The sequence below is a fragment of the Triticum dicoccoides genome, chromosome 7A (assembly GCF_002162155.2).
Source record: "Triticum dicoccoides isolate Atlit2015 ecotype Zavitan chromosome 7A, WEW_v2.0, whole genome shotgun sequence".
NCBI lineage: Eukaryota > Viridiplantae > Streptophyta > Magnoliopsida > Poales > Poaceae > Triticum > Triticum dicoccoides.
The window spans coordinates 135,954,252-135,970,579 of NC_041392.1; the positions used below are offsets into that span (position 1 = coordinate 135,954,252).

At 46.1% G+C, this 16,328-nt stretch overlaps 1 protein-coding gene across 1 annotated transcript; it reads right to left on the bottom strand.

Annotated features, from left to right (window-relative positions):
• Window positions 1–8,223: 8,223 nt before the first annotated feature.
• Window positions 8,224–13,083, bottom strand: LOC119331060. The gene is made up of 8 exons (XM_037604230.1): window positions 13,037–13,083; window positions 12,754–12,944; window positions 12,262–12,342; window positions 11,023–12,123; window positions 10,449–10,535; window positions 10,259–10,366; window positions 9,150–9,314; window positions 8,224–9,074 (listed from the first exon to the last, which is right to left on the bottom strand). Exons 4-8 carry the CDS (start codon window positions 11,099–11,101, stop codon window positions 8,593–8,595), a joined length of 921 nt encoding a protein of 306 aa, XP_037460127.1. The 5' UTR covers window positions 11,102–12,123; window positions 12,262–12,342; window positions 12,754–12,944; window positions 13,037–13,083; the 3' UTR covers window positions 8,224–8,592.
• Window positions 13,084–16,328: the final 3,245 nt, after the last annotated feature.

Sequence of the window (16,328 nt, forward strand, 5' to 3'; positions counted from 1 at the left end):
TCTATTGTAAGGGGAACGATCACTGGTAGCGGAATTACCCAAATGCATGGTAGATAAGAAGGCTGGCAAGTTCAACAAAGTATATACGTGTTATTAATGTGTACCTGACTAGTACTCCTGGTAGCACCTGGGTATTGGATACCGGTTCAGTTGCTATTATTGGTGAGTTGAAGCAAAAGCTACGGACTAAACGGAGACTGGCTAAGGGCGAGGTGACGATGTGTGTTGGAAGTGTTTCCAAAGTTGATGAGATCACCATTGCACGCTCCATCTGCCTTCGGGATTAGTATTGAACCTAGATAAATGTTTCTACGTTGAGCATGAATATGATTAGATCATGTTCATTGCAATACAGTTATTCATTTAAGTTAGAGAATAATGGTTATTCTATTTACATGAATAATACCTTTCATGGTCATGCACCCTATGTGAATGGTTCATTGAATCTCGGTCGTGGTAATACGCATGTTCACGCCAAAAGATGTAGAGTTAATAATGATAGGACCACTTTCTTGTGGCACTGCCTCTTAGGTCATATTGGCGTAAGATGCATGAAGAAACTCCATGTCGATGGATGTTTGGAGTCACTTGATTTTGAATCGCTTGACACATGCGAGCCATGCCTCATGGGCAGGATGACTAAGACCCCGTTTTTAGGTAAAATAAAACGGGCAAGTGACTTGTTGGAAATCATACATGCTGATGCGTGTGATCCAATGAGAATTGAAGCGTGCAGTGGATATCGCTATTTTCTCATCTTCACTGACGACTTGAGTAGATATAGGTATATTTACTTAATGAAGCACAAGTCTGAAACATTTGAAAAGTTCAAGTGGTTTCAGAGTGAAGTTAAGAACCATCATAACAAGAAGATCAAATTCCTATGATCTGATCGATGAGAATTTTTGAGTTATGAGTTTGGCAATCACTTAAGACATTGTGGAATTATTTCACAGTTGAAGCCACCTGGAACACCACAGGGTGATGGTGTGTCCGGACGTCGTAATCAAACCTTATGAGATATGGTGCGATCTACGATGTCTCTTACCGATCTACCATTTTCATTTTGAGGATATGCTTTAGAGATAGCTGCATTCACTTTAGATAGGGACACCATCTAAGTCCGTTGAGACGACGTCGTATGAATATGGTTTGGCAAGAAACCAAAGTTGTCGTTTCTTAATGTTTGGGGCTGCGATGCTTAAGGCTTCAGCCGGAGAAGCTCAAACCCAAAAGCGGACAAACACATCTTCATAGGATACCCAAAGGTGACAGTTGGGTATAGCTTTTATCTCAGATCCGAGGGCAACTTGTTTGTCGCTAAGAACGGATCCTTTCTCGAGAAGGAGTTTCTCTCGAAAGAATTGAGTGGGAGGAAGATAGAACTTGGTGAGGTTGTCGAACCTTTACTTCAACCAGAGAGTGATGCAACACAGGAAGATGTTTTCTGTGGCGCCTACGTCTGTTGAATAGGAAGTTAATGATAGTGATCATGAAGCTTCGGATCAAGTTGCTATCGAACCTCGTAGGTCGACAAGGATATGTACTACTCCTGAGTGGTACGGTAATCATGTCTTAGATATCATGTTGTTAGACAACAATGAACCTACGAGCTATGGAGAAGCGATGGTGGGCCCGTATTCCGACAAATGGTTAGAAGCCATGAAATCCGAGATAGGATCCATGTATCGAAACAAAGTATGGACTTTGGTGGACTTGCCCAATGATCGGCAAGCCATTGAGATAATTGGATCTTTAAGAAGAAGACGAACGTGGGCGGTAATGCTACCGTCTATGAAGCTCGACTTGTGGGAAAGAGTCTTTTCACAAGTTCAAGGAGTTGACTACGATGAGAATTTCTCACCCGTAGCGATGCTTAAGTCCGTCGGAATCATGTTAGCATTAGCTGTATTTTTCGATTATGAAATCTGACAGATGGATGTCAAAACAAGTTTTCTTACCAGTTTTCATAAGAAAAAGTTGCATGTGATACAATAAAAGGTTTTGTCGATCCTAAGGATGCTAAAAGGTATGCTGGCTTCAGCAATCCTTCTATGGACTAGAGGAAGCATCTCGGAGTCAGAATATATGCTTTGATGGAGTGATCAAAGCTTTTAGGTTTATACAATGTTTGCTAGAAACTTGTATTTACAAGAAAGTGAGTGGGAGCACTACAACATTTCTGATAAGTATATGTAGATGACATATTGTTGATTCGAAATAATGTAGAATTTCTGGAAAGCATAAACGGTTGTTTGAAGAGTGGTTTTCAAAGAAAGACCTGGATAAAGCTGCTTACATATTGGCCATCAAGATCTATAGAGATAGATCAAGACGCCTAATGATACTTTCAAAGAACGCACACCTTGACATGTTTTTGAAGGAGTTCAAAATAGATCAGTCAAAGAAGGGATTCTTACCTGAGTTGTAAGGTGTGAAGTTGAGTAAGACTCAAAGATTGACCACGGCAGAAGAAAGAGGAAGGATGAAGGTCGTCCCCTATGCTTTTGTCATAGGCTCTATACGGTAGGCCATGCTGAGTACCGCACCAGATGTGTGCCTTGCCACATGTCTGGCAAGAGGGTACAAAGGTGATCTAGGAGTGGATCACCAGATAGCGGTCAAAATTATCCTTAGAGGAATAAGGAAATGTTTCTCGGTTATGGAGGTGATAAAGAGTTCGACGTAAAGAGTTACATCAATGCAAGCTTAACACCTATCCGGATAGCTCTGAGTAGAGATACCGGATACGTATAATGGAGCAACAATTTGGAATAGCTCCAAGTGGAACGTGGTAGCAGCATCTACGATATGACATAAAGTTTTGCAAAATACATAGGGATCTGAATATTGCAGACCCGTTGACTACAACCTCTCTCACAAGCATAACATGATCAAACCCAGAACTCATTGAGTGTTAATCACATAGTGATGTGAACTAGATTATTGAGTCTAGTAAACTCTTTGGATGTTAGTCACATGGCGATGTGACCTGTGAGTGTTAATCACATGGCGATGTGAACTAGATTATTGACTCTAGTGCAAGTGGGAGACTGTTGGAAATATGCCCTAGAGGCAATAATAAATTAGTTATTATTATATTTCATTGTTCATGATAATCGTTTATTATCCATGCTAGAACTGTATTGATAGGAAACTCACATACATGTGTGGATACATAGACAACACCATGTCCCTAGTAAGCCTCTAGTTGACTAGCTCGTTGATCAATAGATGGTTATGGTTTCCTGACCATGGACATTGGATATCCTTGATAATGGGATCACATCATTAGGAGAATGATGTGATGGACAAGACCCAATCCTAAGCCTAGCACAAGATCGTGTAGTTCGTATGCTAAAGCTTTTCTAATGTCAAGTATCATTTTCTTAGACCATGAGATTGTGCAACTCCCGGACACCGTAGGAGTGCTTTGGGTGTGCCAAACGTCACAACGTAACTGGGTGGCTATAAAGGTGCACTATGGGTATCTCCGAAAGTGTCTGTTGGGTTGGCACGAATCGAGACTGGGATTTGTCACTCCGTGTAACGGAGAGGTATCTCTGGGCCCACTCGGTAGGACATCATCATAATGTGCACAATGTGACCAAGGAGTTGATCATGGGATGATGTGTTATGGAATGAGTAAAGAGACTTACCGGTAACGAGATTGAACAAGGTATCGGGATACCGACAATCGAATCTCGGGCAAGTATCGTACCGATAGACAAAGGGAATTGTATACGGGATTGATTAAATCCTTGACATCGTGGTTCATCTGATGAGATTATCGTGGAGCATGTGGGAACCAACATGGGTATCCATATACCGCTATTGGTTATTGACCGGGGAGTTGTCTCGGCCATGTCTGCATGACTCCTGAGCCCGTAGGGTCTACACACTTAAGGTTCGATGACACTAGGGTTATAGGGAAAGTATGTACGCGGTTACCGAATGTTGTTCGGAGTCCCGGATGAGATCCCGAACGTCACGAGGAGTTTCGGAATGGTCGAGAGGCAAAGATTTATATATGGGAAGTCCCGTTTTGGTCACCGAAAAAGTTTCGGGTGCTATCGGTAACGTACCGGGACCACCGGGAGGGTCCCGGGGGTCCACCAGGTGGGGCCACCAGCCCTAGAAGGCTGCGTGGGTCAAGTGTAGGAGGGGACCAGCCCCAGGTGGTCTGGTGCGCCCCCACCAAGGCCCAAGGCGCAAGGGAGAGTGGGAGGGGGCAAACCCTAGGTCCAGATGGGCCTTAAGGCCCACCCTAGGTGCGCCCCCTCTCTCCCCCCTTGGCCGCCACCCTAGATGGGTTTTGGGGCTGCCGCCACCCCTAGGGAGGGAACCCTAGATGGGGGCACAACCCCTCCCCTTCCCCTATATGTACTTGAGGTATTGGGGGCTGCAAGATACACGAGATCATCTCCCTCTTGGCGCAGCCCTACCTCTCTCCCTCCTCATCTCTTGTAGTGCTTGGCGAAGCCCTGCTGGAGTTCCGCGCTCCTCCACCACCACCACACCATCGTGCTGCTGCTGGACGGAGTCTTCCCCAACCTCTCCTTCTCCCCTTGTTGGATCAAGGTGTGGGAGACGTCACCGGGCTGCACGTGTGTTGAACGCGGAGGCGCCGTTGTTCGGCGCTTAGATCGGAATCAACCGCGATCTGAATCGCTGCGAGTACGACTCCTTCATCCGCGTTCTTGCAACGCTTCCGCTTAGCAATCTACTAGGGTATGTAGATGCACTCCCCTTCCCCTCGTTGCTAGATTACTCCATAGATTGATCTTGGTGATGCGTAGAAAATTTTAAATTTCTGCTACGATCCCCAACACTCCGATCATCAACAATGATGCGGTCCAGGGTGAGACCTTTCTCCCCGGACAGATCTTCGTGTTCGGCGACTTTGCACTGCGGGCTAATTCGCTTGGCCATCTGGAGCAGATTGAAAGCTACGCCCCTAGCCATCAGGTCAGATTTGAAAGTTTGAACTACATGGCTGACATCCGCGGAGACTTGATCTTCGACGGATTCGAGCCATAGCCGAGCGCGCCGCACTGTCATGATGGGTATGACCTAGCTCTGCCACCAAATAGTGCCCTGGAGGCCACGCCCGCATCAGCTCCGACCCTTAGCCCGAAGCCAACTGCGCCGATCGAGGACGGGTGGCTAGACACTGCCTCGGGGGCTGTGGTCCCAACGGCGATCGAGCCGAACACCAGCCTCATCCTCTATGAAGCCCATGACTCCAAGGTGCCGGACTCTTTTCCGAACTCCGAACCTTCCGCGCCCCTGCCAATCGAATCCGATTGGGCGCCGATCATGGAATTCACCGACGGACTATAACCTTTGGCCGGACTGTTGGACTATGAAGATACAAGATTGAAGACTTCGTCCCGAGTCCAGATGGGACTCTACTTGGCGTGGAAGGCAAGCTAGGCAATACGGATATGGATATCTCCTCCTTTGTAACCGACCTTGTGTAACCCTAGCCCTCTCCGGTGTCTATATAAACCGGAGGGTTTTAGTCCGTAGGACAACAACTACAGCATACAATCAAACCATATGCTAGCTTCTAGGGTTTAGCCTCTCTGATCTCGTGGTAGATCTACTCTTGTACTACCCATATCATCAATATTACTCAAGCAGGACATAGGGTTTTACCTCCATCAAGAGGGCCCGAACCTGGGTAAAACATCGTGTTCCCTGCCTCCTGTTACCATCCGGCCTAGACGCACAGTTCGGGACCCGCTACCCGAGATCCGCCGGTTTTGACACCGACAGCCGGGCCTGTGCGGGCCTGGTAAGCTCCTGTCGTCATGTCCGGTCGGCTCCGCGGCGGCGGTGGTGGTAGTCCCCTCCCGTCGGCTGAGTTGCGGATGCCCCCGAGCCCGTTGGCTCCTCGTCCTTCCTCCAGGTCTCGTGTCGGTGGCTCAGAGAGACGGCGATGAGGGTTCGATGACCGTGGTGGCACATGTTGGTGTGCGGCAGTTCTGGTGGAGCACTTCAGATCGTCCGGAGTGGTGGTGGTTGTTTGGGTTGGGAGAAATCCCTGGTGGCTCGTCCGTCACCGACGCGGTGACGCTTGCGGGCGCCACCGGACCTTCCTGAAGGGCGTCGGATACACCCCTTCCCCACTGCACTATGTGTACCAGGGGAAACCCTTGGACTTGTCCGGGCAGTAGTGGCGTCGTCGTCGCATTCCTTCTTGAAGGTGTTGCTCAGTACGCGATGCCTCGGAGTGCTAGAAGCACGGTGGTACTTTTCCAAAGGGTGCGGCGTCACCAACCATCTTTGTTTCGTCAATCTGCTGTTGTCGGCATTTGTTTCTCTTTCTTTTTTCTCTCTTTTTCTTTTGGGCTTGTTTGTGTTGCGGCCCCCAAGCTCGTTGTATCGGATGGTTGTTTTCATAATCTAAAGTGGGGGAAGCCCTTTATCGTCAGTACAAAGAACTATACAAGTAGTTCTAAAAAACACTAGAAATAACAAAAATTACAACCAGATACGTAGACTACCTAGCGACGACTATAAGCACTGTAGCGAGCCGAGGGGCCGCCGCCGCCATTGCCCCTCCCTACCGAAGACGAGTAAACATTATTGTAGTAGATAGTTAGAAAGTCATCGTGCCAAGACCCTAAAAGACCAGTACACCAGAACAACAACCGTCACATCATGACGAAAAGAAGCTTAGATTGGAAGGATACAACCTAACACCACAAGAATGAAGACTGGATCCAAACAGATCTACCGAAGACCAGCGCCGACCGAATCTCACGAAATCCACCGAAGACACACATCCACACGTTCTCTGACGACACTAGATGAACCATCGAGGCGGGGGATGGGCGGGAAGGACCTTATTCCATCATTAGGGAGCCGACTTTGCCTCGTCTACCTGAGCATGACACAAACTCTAACCAAATAAAAAATGTAAACTAAAACAGAGTTGAAGCCCTTCGTCCGGCAAGGGGTCCACCGTGCCTCCACGGTCCTAAGGTCATCGAAAACAGGCAAACTAACAGCGACACCTACGGAGGATAAGAAAATCCTAATCACCTTTCTTTGTTGATGTAATCAGAGATAATCTTTTTGCACAAGTTCTCTGCATCATATTCCAAAACGAGATATCAACATATATCACAACATCGTACAACCTAGTACAAGAACAAAGAGCACCACAAAAATGAATGTCAGAGAAGATGAGAGGAAAAACCAATATTGACAGTATCAAAGAGGTCGACTAGAGGAGGTGAATAGACGAGTAATGATTTTTTGTAGCTTTTCTTGCAAATTCAGGAATGTGCGGATGAAGTAAATTCTCCAACCATGCAACTATGATGAGAACAACCTAGATAACAAGGCATGACTAGCTACACAAGATAAGCAAGAGCATAAAGCCAAAAGCAGACGCATCTCGAAGTTCACACTCTTGTATAAGTACTAATTAATCTTTGTTAGTGAGATGCACGCGCCAACCTCCCGAGGCTCACCTTATTCTCCTTGACCCTTCACAAACTTCCATTTGACCTCTACATTTAAAAAAAAAAACTCGAAGTGGGCAATGCATGCCAGCGAGCACCATGCGCGCATCAGACGCCGGTCTCGCCTTGGCCGGTCCCCATCAACATCATCATCCGTAGTACCAGCTGTCAATTCAGAGAACAAGCAAGCAAATCCTAAACAATTGCTAATAATTGACAACACTACAAAGATTCAAGAAGGTGAATTCACCTATTCGAGCTCTACTTTTCCAAACTAAGGACGCGTTCGGCAGTCCACCAACTCCTTCAAATTCTAGAATCCGCGGAGTAGCTGTTTGCTGGCTCCAAGGATTTTAACTACCGCTCCGGGAACGGAGCCATGGAGCCGAGGGAAACCGAACGCGGCCTAAGATACTTCCATGCCAAAAACAAACAGCTGCATGTAAAGGACAATGGAGCTTGTCAGCTCTGTGCTTTGGCCAGGCCCCTGTACCTGTAGCTCTTCAATTTTCTGCTTTAAACTCTAGTTTGTTTCCCTTTTTAGTTGTGTAATCCTCAACTTGTGTGACTGATATTTTCATGTCATGGAAGCCTTCCTGATGATCCAAAAATGTAAGAAGGATATTGGACTGTAGAAGGGCAAGAAGTTAATGTAAAAAAAAAACTTGACAAAGTGTCCAGCACAGGCCCTTGACCTTCAAAATCCTACTACCGTATATCCAAACAAATGTAGCATGAACTGATCCCCAACGAAAGGCAGCACGCCAAGTGAAACTGAAACCCTTTCTTCTATCTCATACAAGAATCAGTGCCTGGCCCAGTGGCCCTACTCTTACACAAGTTTACATCACAGCACTCAGAACTAGCAGTTACACAGTTCATCGATGTACCATTGCGGGCACAGCTGCCTGTGTTTTTCCCCACATGGGCACTGAAAGAATGCTATTCAGCTGTATCTACACTTGCTGAATGCTCGCAAACCTCTGCATCTAAACTCTATCAAGCCTGCAGTTGCCATCTACAGCATTTACCGCCTCTTTCTAACTTCCTATAGAGTAGTCTGTGAATCATTCTCTATACCAGAGTAACTAACATAACTGATCTTGGCAACCAGCTAAGTAAGGACAAGCCAATCAGGAGCACTGAAGTATATCTCGGCCTCCTCTGACAGCAAACAATGCATGGCCAGTCGACGAGCAGCACCATTGGAATCTTCCGTGATGTGCTGCACTCTGCAATGTGAGAGATGCAGTAATGTCGTCAACTCTTCCATATCTCGGCAGGGAGCATGAGCGCCGCCAAGTAGCAGGTCGACCAGATGGAATAGATGGGACTCCAGTACAATGCTAGTAGGTTGATAGGCCTGAGCAACTTTGATCCCTTCACAACAAGCAGCTGCAAAAAGAACCGTCTCCTCTGTGCTCCGCATCGGAAAACATAACGCGCAGATGAACTGCCATGTTTCCCTCTTGATCAACAACCCTGCAGCACCTGTAGTGCCGTCATCTGCCATCAAACAAGCCACATGGACCCGCAGGTCTTGCTGGCCTACTCCTAATGCAGGTCCCTTTCCTTTGACATCTACTGCGGGCAGCACTGAAATATGACACAGAATTTCATGCATCTCTACCTTCCAAGCTGGAAATGACAAGCGTTCAGAAAAAATCTAACCTTCTCTGTTCTGCATCATCCCCTGTGGAGTGAGTTGCGCTGGTCCAGGTTGGTGCAGAGATGGTACTCTCATTGCAGGTGTACCATAGCTGTTCTGCATCAGCTCCCGTGGAGCCATTTGCTGGGATCCCGGTTGGCCCAGAGATAGGTTTCCAAATGCCAGTGCTGGAGAAATATCAGAGGAAGACCCACAAAGCGTTAGATAAAGGATGCCTTCTAATACAAATAATGCTGCAATGTTATTGGTTTCATTTTCTTGAAATATTAATTAGAGTATTGCAACAGAAACCACAGAAACGACGTAATCAGTTGCTCAGATATTATTCGATGTGATAAAATTTCCATACATTTGCATGGAAGTACACTGCAATATAGAAATGAGAAGAGAAGCAGCAGAGGTGGACATCTGCAGTAGCATCTTATATTCGTCCATATATGGAACGGAAATATGTTCTACTCTGTATTTGTTAACCAAACTAGAGAAAAACTATCACTGTGTTCCCTTACTGTGAAAACTTGAGTTGGATCCCTTTTAATGGATTGCTTTTTAAAAAAACTTCTAAATGGATTGCCACAAAAGTTCACTGGGCCATGTGGTTTGGCCTCATAGGACTCATCTGCCACTATGGCTTGATCGCGTATTCAACTGTAATGTAAAGTAGTGTTCTCTGAGCATAGCTCAAAATATGTACAGGTTGAACCTGTCTGAACTGGAGCAATATAAGCATACATCTTAAAATAATAAAGTTGAATAGCGTATTTTGGTGGTAACTAGTTATGTACTTATATTATTGTATTAAGGGAAAAATATACATCATTGTGTTATAAGAATACATGCCCAATGGCTTATAGCCTCTGTTACTTCAGGGAAAAGATATACTAGAAGAATAGCAAGAAGTTGATCTTGGCAATCACAAACATTCCAGGCTACATTGAGAGAGTTGAAACTTCAATCATAAATGCACTAGTGCTCTGTCCAGTATATGTTTTATGAATAAACAAGTAGCTAACACAGCATACAATCAAGACAAAAAAAAAACTTCTTGTGTGGTACCCAAGTCAAACTAATAAACAAATTAAGTGACCTATGAAGGGACAACGGTACTAACCAAGAGTAGAATCAGTCCCCCGTTGAGCAAAATCTGAAGTATGAGTTGCCCAGTTAAAAGCAGATGTTCGATTAAGCGGTCTGGCACGTGAGATCAGAAAATTGATCACTACACACATGAGACATAATGATTAGTATAAGGACATCCTTAAGTTATTTTTAGAGTAAGCAAACAGAAAGCATTTACTAACCATCTTCCTGTTGTGGAGAAAGCGTTGCAGTTGGAGTGCTTGAGCTAGAAGCATACAATTGATTAAGCATTGCAGCATTTCTGGGCACTGCACACAGATGATATGATGATAAGTGGAAAGACATTGTTCAGACAGAACCAAAGCATAGAACTTAGCTAGAGCATACTGCCAGTTTCATCATACATGTATATCAACTGCAGAATACTGGGTGAACTAAGCAAGCGATGCTGTTGCTAACTTTGGTTTCTATTAGCAAATGTTCTTTTTTATTTCAGAAACCCTTTTTTGGTAATACTTGATAGGAGTTAAAGAAACAATTACTTGGAAATATAGTCACAAAAGATTGTACGCATCAGGCAACAGGCAGGCCTAAATCTTGGGTAAATACGGTAGTAGAAAATTTTAATCCTTGTGACAATCATCTTTATCAGATAGTCGTGCATTTACAGCACAGCCAGTATAGTGGAATAATGGTAATCTTGAGAAAAATGATAATAAAACAGGCCAAAAACTACATTATGAGTCATATCATTCAAAAAAATGCCCAAAAAGAAGATCTGTTGAAGTTCTAAACCTGCATCGAAATTGGATGGATTACCAGATATCTGAGGCGCACAAAGTCTGCAAACAACAGCAAAAATTAGATAGCTCATGTGCAGGGCTGAGCTCACATAATGCCATATTCAGTTAGATCAAACTGCTTTTTTGTCAAATACAAGTGATGAATGGGTCAGGGATAGTCATGTTCCCTCCTGCTTCCTACAGCTTTTCTATTATTAACTACAGTACTGCTTAAATTCCTACCAAATGGCAACATAGAAACAAATATTTATCAAGCCTTCGTCTTGATGATGCTTGTTGTCAGGTTGAAATACTAACTGTAACAGACAAAAAAACTGAATCCTAAGATAGAATATGGTTCTATTAAACTGAAAGGCAGAAACACAATGGGTATTAAGTTGGCATAATTATAATTCCTTCAGGAGAAAAAAAGTAATCCTGCCTATAAGCTGGTTTAGAAAAAATAATACCAACCAGGAAGATAAATACTGCTATCAGAAAATATCAGGCCAACAAACTCTTGTTACTACCCTTTTTTTTGTGTGTTTTCTCAAAGCAATTTTTTCGTTAATCCTGTCCTGTCCATATCCTTTCAACCAAGCAAACCATTGTCGCACTCGCACACTGCTAAACTGTCAACAAAGTTTGGGACTGGGCCTTCTGTCCAAGGTTTCACCAAATAAGCAACAGTTCTGAAAATAAAACTTTTGTACATCTCTATAAAATCTAAGCAGTGAGGATCAGAGCTTGATACTTCATTTTCTTCCACTTGACAAATATAATTTCCCAGTGTGATGCGCACCTTGCCACTTCTAGGAACTTCCAGGAAAAGAATTAGACATAAAAAAGGTGTTCTCTTACAGGACTGAACCAAATCTTTTAGGTCAAGAACAGCATTGGATAAAACTTAACAGACTGATCCATTCCAGTTACGATTGATCTTTTTCGCACTATACGAAAACTCTAAACCAGACCATCTGTTCCAACAGCATGCAAATTCTGTACAGCAGACAATTTACTGAGTGCTTAAGCACGTAAAGGTAACTGACTCCAATAGCAACAATTCTGTGCACCATCATACTAAACCAAACCGTTCATTCCACCAGTAACAAATCTGCACATGAGACCAGAAGGAATTAACCAAGTGCTTGAGAACTTAACCATGGAAGCCTAATTACTTAAGCTGCATCAGACTGTGAGCCATTTCCTTGTGCACAAAACATCGAACAGATTGCGGGGGGCAAGGACCAACCTGTTAAGCATTGCGTCTGCGTGAGCCCACGTGTACATGGCCCAATACAGTGTCCACGAGCTCTCGTCGGGCCACCAGTTTCTGGAGGGAGAGAGATAAACACATTGCAAGAATCAGAGCAAGAACATCACCAAATTAGCACTAGGTGAGAGGTGAAAGAACCATCGCAAAAAACAGAGCAAGAAGCCAAGAACGCGACCAATTAGGCCCCAGAGGAAGCGAAAGAACCAGTGCAGAAATCCGAACAAGAACGGAATCAATTACGTCCCCAGAGGAAGGGAAAGAACCAGTGCGGAAATCAGAGCAAGAACCGCAACCAGAGAAAGGCCGAGGCCAAGTGGCCCCGGAAGAGGGGGAGAAGGAACCGCCGCAAGAATCTGAGCAAGAACGGGAAACCAATGGAAGAACCATAGCAAGAATCAGAGCAAGGTCGAAAAGAACCGCGGCAAGAAGCGAGCCGATTAAGCGGGAGATGGGCAGCGAAAAGCTCACCCCAGCCGCGGCGCCTGGAGAGCCCTCTCGGCGAAGCCGACGAGGCGGCATCGTAGGTCCGCGGGCGCTCCGGGGATGGAGTGCACGTAGTTGAAGAGGTCCCGGGGCCGGCGGTTGATGACGAGCAAGAAGACGCGCTCCGGGTCGAGATAGACGCCGTAGGGGGAGACGTAGCCGCCGAGGGAGCCCATCTGCACCGACGCGCGAAGCGGGAGCCCAGAGCAAGTCACTAAGCAGGAAATGCGGCGGCAACGGGGGAGCGCGATGGTCGGCAAGCCCTCACCTCGGCGTCGGTGGTCGGCGCGCGGCGCGAAGGCGAGCGGGCGGGCGGGAAGGTGGGCGGTGGCGGGCGACGCAGGAACGAAATGAGCAAGACCGCGACGGCCGTGTGCCCCGTGCGGGTGAAATACTTTGCGGCGCCGGACGGAAAGGAGGGCGGGCTTGCCTATTTGGGCCCAATCGATTACCAGTGACGGAACACCCAAGTGGGCTTGCGCTTTTTTTCTTGAGGGGAAAGTGGGCTTGCACTTGCATGAGTGTGATGTCGACACGCCTCCGGCCCGCATTAGTCTACTTTTGAGAGATGCACACAACACCTTCCCGGACGCGGCCGCCGTCGTGGAATCACATTCAGCCCTGCTATACACACGACAACCCAGCAGCCGACTCATGGACGATCCCATGTGGCAGCTCCAACCATGTCCGTGCACGCAGGAGGCGATTGATTTATTTTTTTAGATGATGTGTAGGGAACGCATCGTTCGCAGATCGTTCATGCTGTATCGTGTGTGAAGCAATTCCGAATCACATTCCTAGAAGGTGTCTCAACTAGTGTACATGCCCTTATAACTCTGGTCGTCGTAACCACATAGCCCTTCATGTTGATGAGTATTTGAATGTTGAGAGAAAGAAGAAGAAAAGGAGAAGAATAAAGAAACGAAAAAAAAACTCTGGTTGTTGTATTGACAGTCATCATATTTCATATATGAAAGAATAACTATGCGGTAAACACACAAATCTAAGATAATATTGCATCACAAAGTGGTTACACATGTAGAAAAGTTTATTAACGACATTTTTTTTCACTAAAGTGGCGACTTTTTACGTTTTGGAAAGAAGCACTAGTTTTCCACCATGACAATGATGATGCAAAGCACAAAGCACATGCAATATTTGATGAGTCGGGTCGTCATCTACGTGTGGTAGTGTAATGATCTGGTGACCTCATTTTCGTCTCATTTCTTCCCACGGATGTCGAGGTCAGGGAGGCCTAAATCAAGTGATTTGATTCGACTCGGCGAGTGTCACCGTGTCCATCTCGAATGTGTGCGTCATCTGACGTGCTCCCTCTCCGTCGTCAAATCTGCATGTTTCTTCTCTTAACGGAGCCACACAACACGGTCCTGCTCCGCCTTTAACGTCTGCCCGACGGCAGTCTCTTTGAAGATTTCACAAGGGCAGGCGGTTGAGGCATATATGGTGTCGCTCATCCCATGCCTCCTTAACAGTGAGGCGATGTGGAGCACGTCGTGGCTGATATGAGCTACGTGGGTGAGCTCTGTCCTGCCTATATGGTATCTGCACGTAGACGTACTCGACATCAGATCCAGATCTGGGAACTCGCTGAGGAGGGCGGGATCTTCCAACATGGCCTCCAGTGCATCATGTTGATTCCACTCCTGCTCCTCTAGAGCGGCCTCCTCCTCCACCCGCTCTTCGTCCAGGATTTTCTCCTCCTCCGACAGTGGCACCTAGTCTAGCAGCAAAGGAAGAGGCATGGGACGAGGAGGGAAGTGGAGGTTCTGGGCGGCGATGGTATGAACTATCCAGACAGGGTGATGGCCACTTTATAGCAGCAGGCGGTGGGAAACATGGAGCACAGAGGGGAAATATGGAGGAAATGGTCGCGGGCAGTTGGCACGCGGTGCCACCATTAGTTGACATGCTTCTCGGTGCCATTGGGCGTCTATCGTCCGAGTCATTGGCGCGGCGAGGAGATGGCTTGTGTAGAACGTTGAGGAGGGAGGTGAAACTTCCCTCCCTACGCGAGTGGTTGTTGGATGGAGTGCCTCCTACCCCACGCCCCACAACCCAAATATGGAGGCTAGTGGGATCGATATGGAGTGCCTTCATAAAATATAATGACAATCCGGAGTCGTATGACAACTTTGCTAGAGTGGTATTTTTGGTCAAAATCGTCATATCGAAAGTTATTATGGAGATCGGTCTGATATGACGAAACCGCTAAAGTTGCTCTTAGGATGCTTCATTGCATCTCTCAAAAAAAGAGGAAGGACCCAGGTGGACCTAGAACAACTTCATTAATTTAACATTCGAACACAGCTGACCCAAAGACCCCCAAATTAAGAAATAGTACAACTTGGTCCAAACTACGTACAAATGGACCCATGGACTGAGCTTAGCTTAGATGGTCAAGTTCATTGTCGTGGAACTAGCCCATTAGGATTCAAGTCTTAGACTTGACACTGGTGCTCATATTTTTTTGAATTTTCAATGAGTACCAGTGCCATTGTTGATGACGATGGAAATGTTGTCTCACACTAAATGAACAAAGGAAGCACATGTGCTCACATTGTCGATTCAAGTCTTATTTCAGGCTTTTCAATGATGATCATTCAGTGGGAGACGACGTTCCCATAGACAATGAGATGCTTGTGGTGACTTTGTCAATCTCAAGCCTCTCTAAAGGGTCAGCCTTTAGTCAGAAGAGTCAATGACGAAACAACTCAGGGCCACCAATCAACTACAAAGCCCGAAGGCAGTGAGGGATGTTGTAGCTCTACCCCCACAACATTGTTGATGGTGATCTCAAGACGAAGCAGACACACGTGCTTCAGGTCCAACATGTGAGGCTCATTCTTGACAAGATGACCGATATGAAGAGGTTGAAGCCGAGACCATTGTCGTCTCCTCTTCCGTCACCTCACCAAAGGATGAAATAGAGGGAAGCCACATCTGTTTTCGCTAGATCTTGCTGCCACATGAGCTTATTTCAAGAGCTCTTGCCAGGTGCACCTCCAGTGGTTGACTTTCACCATGGAAACGACAGTAGCCAGCGAATGGCAGCCACGGGATGAAGCTCGCAAGCACCGGTGAGAAGCTTTGGTATAGCATGACACTAGACGGCCTTAAAGCAAACCCTAACCCAGACCTAGTTCTAATCATACAATCTACAACTTGGAGTCGGCCTCCTCTGCCATCTCTAATTTGAGCAGCGAGGCCACTGGAGGAGAAGCTGGATGAACCCGAGGCACCATCATCGGCTCTAAACAGGGGCAAGAGTGATAAGAAGTAAGAGAAGACTGAATCCGTCCCATGCGAGCTCATGATACCCCTCATACCTATCTTGGTCTACATATCTCTCTCCCACTAAACTTCCTTTGTTTGTCTTCGCTCCGCTTATCGCCAAGGTAGCCAAATATCATAGCCAGATGGCGTGGCATCATCCTTCCTTTGAGTGGAAGGCTTGTTCGCTGAAATGGTGTCCTTAAATCCATGCCTACTTACTATGGGCCTCTTTGATTTGCATGATTCTAAGAATACATAAATAGAAA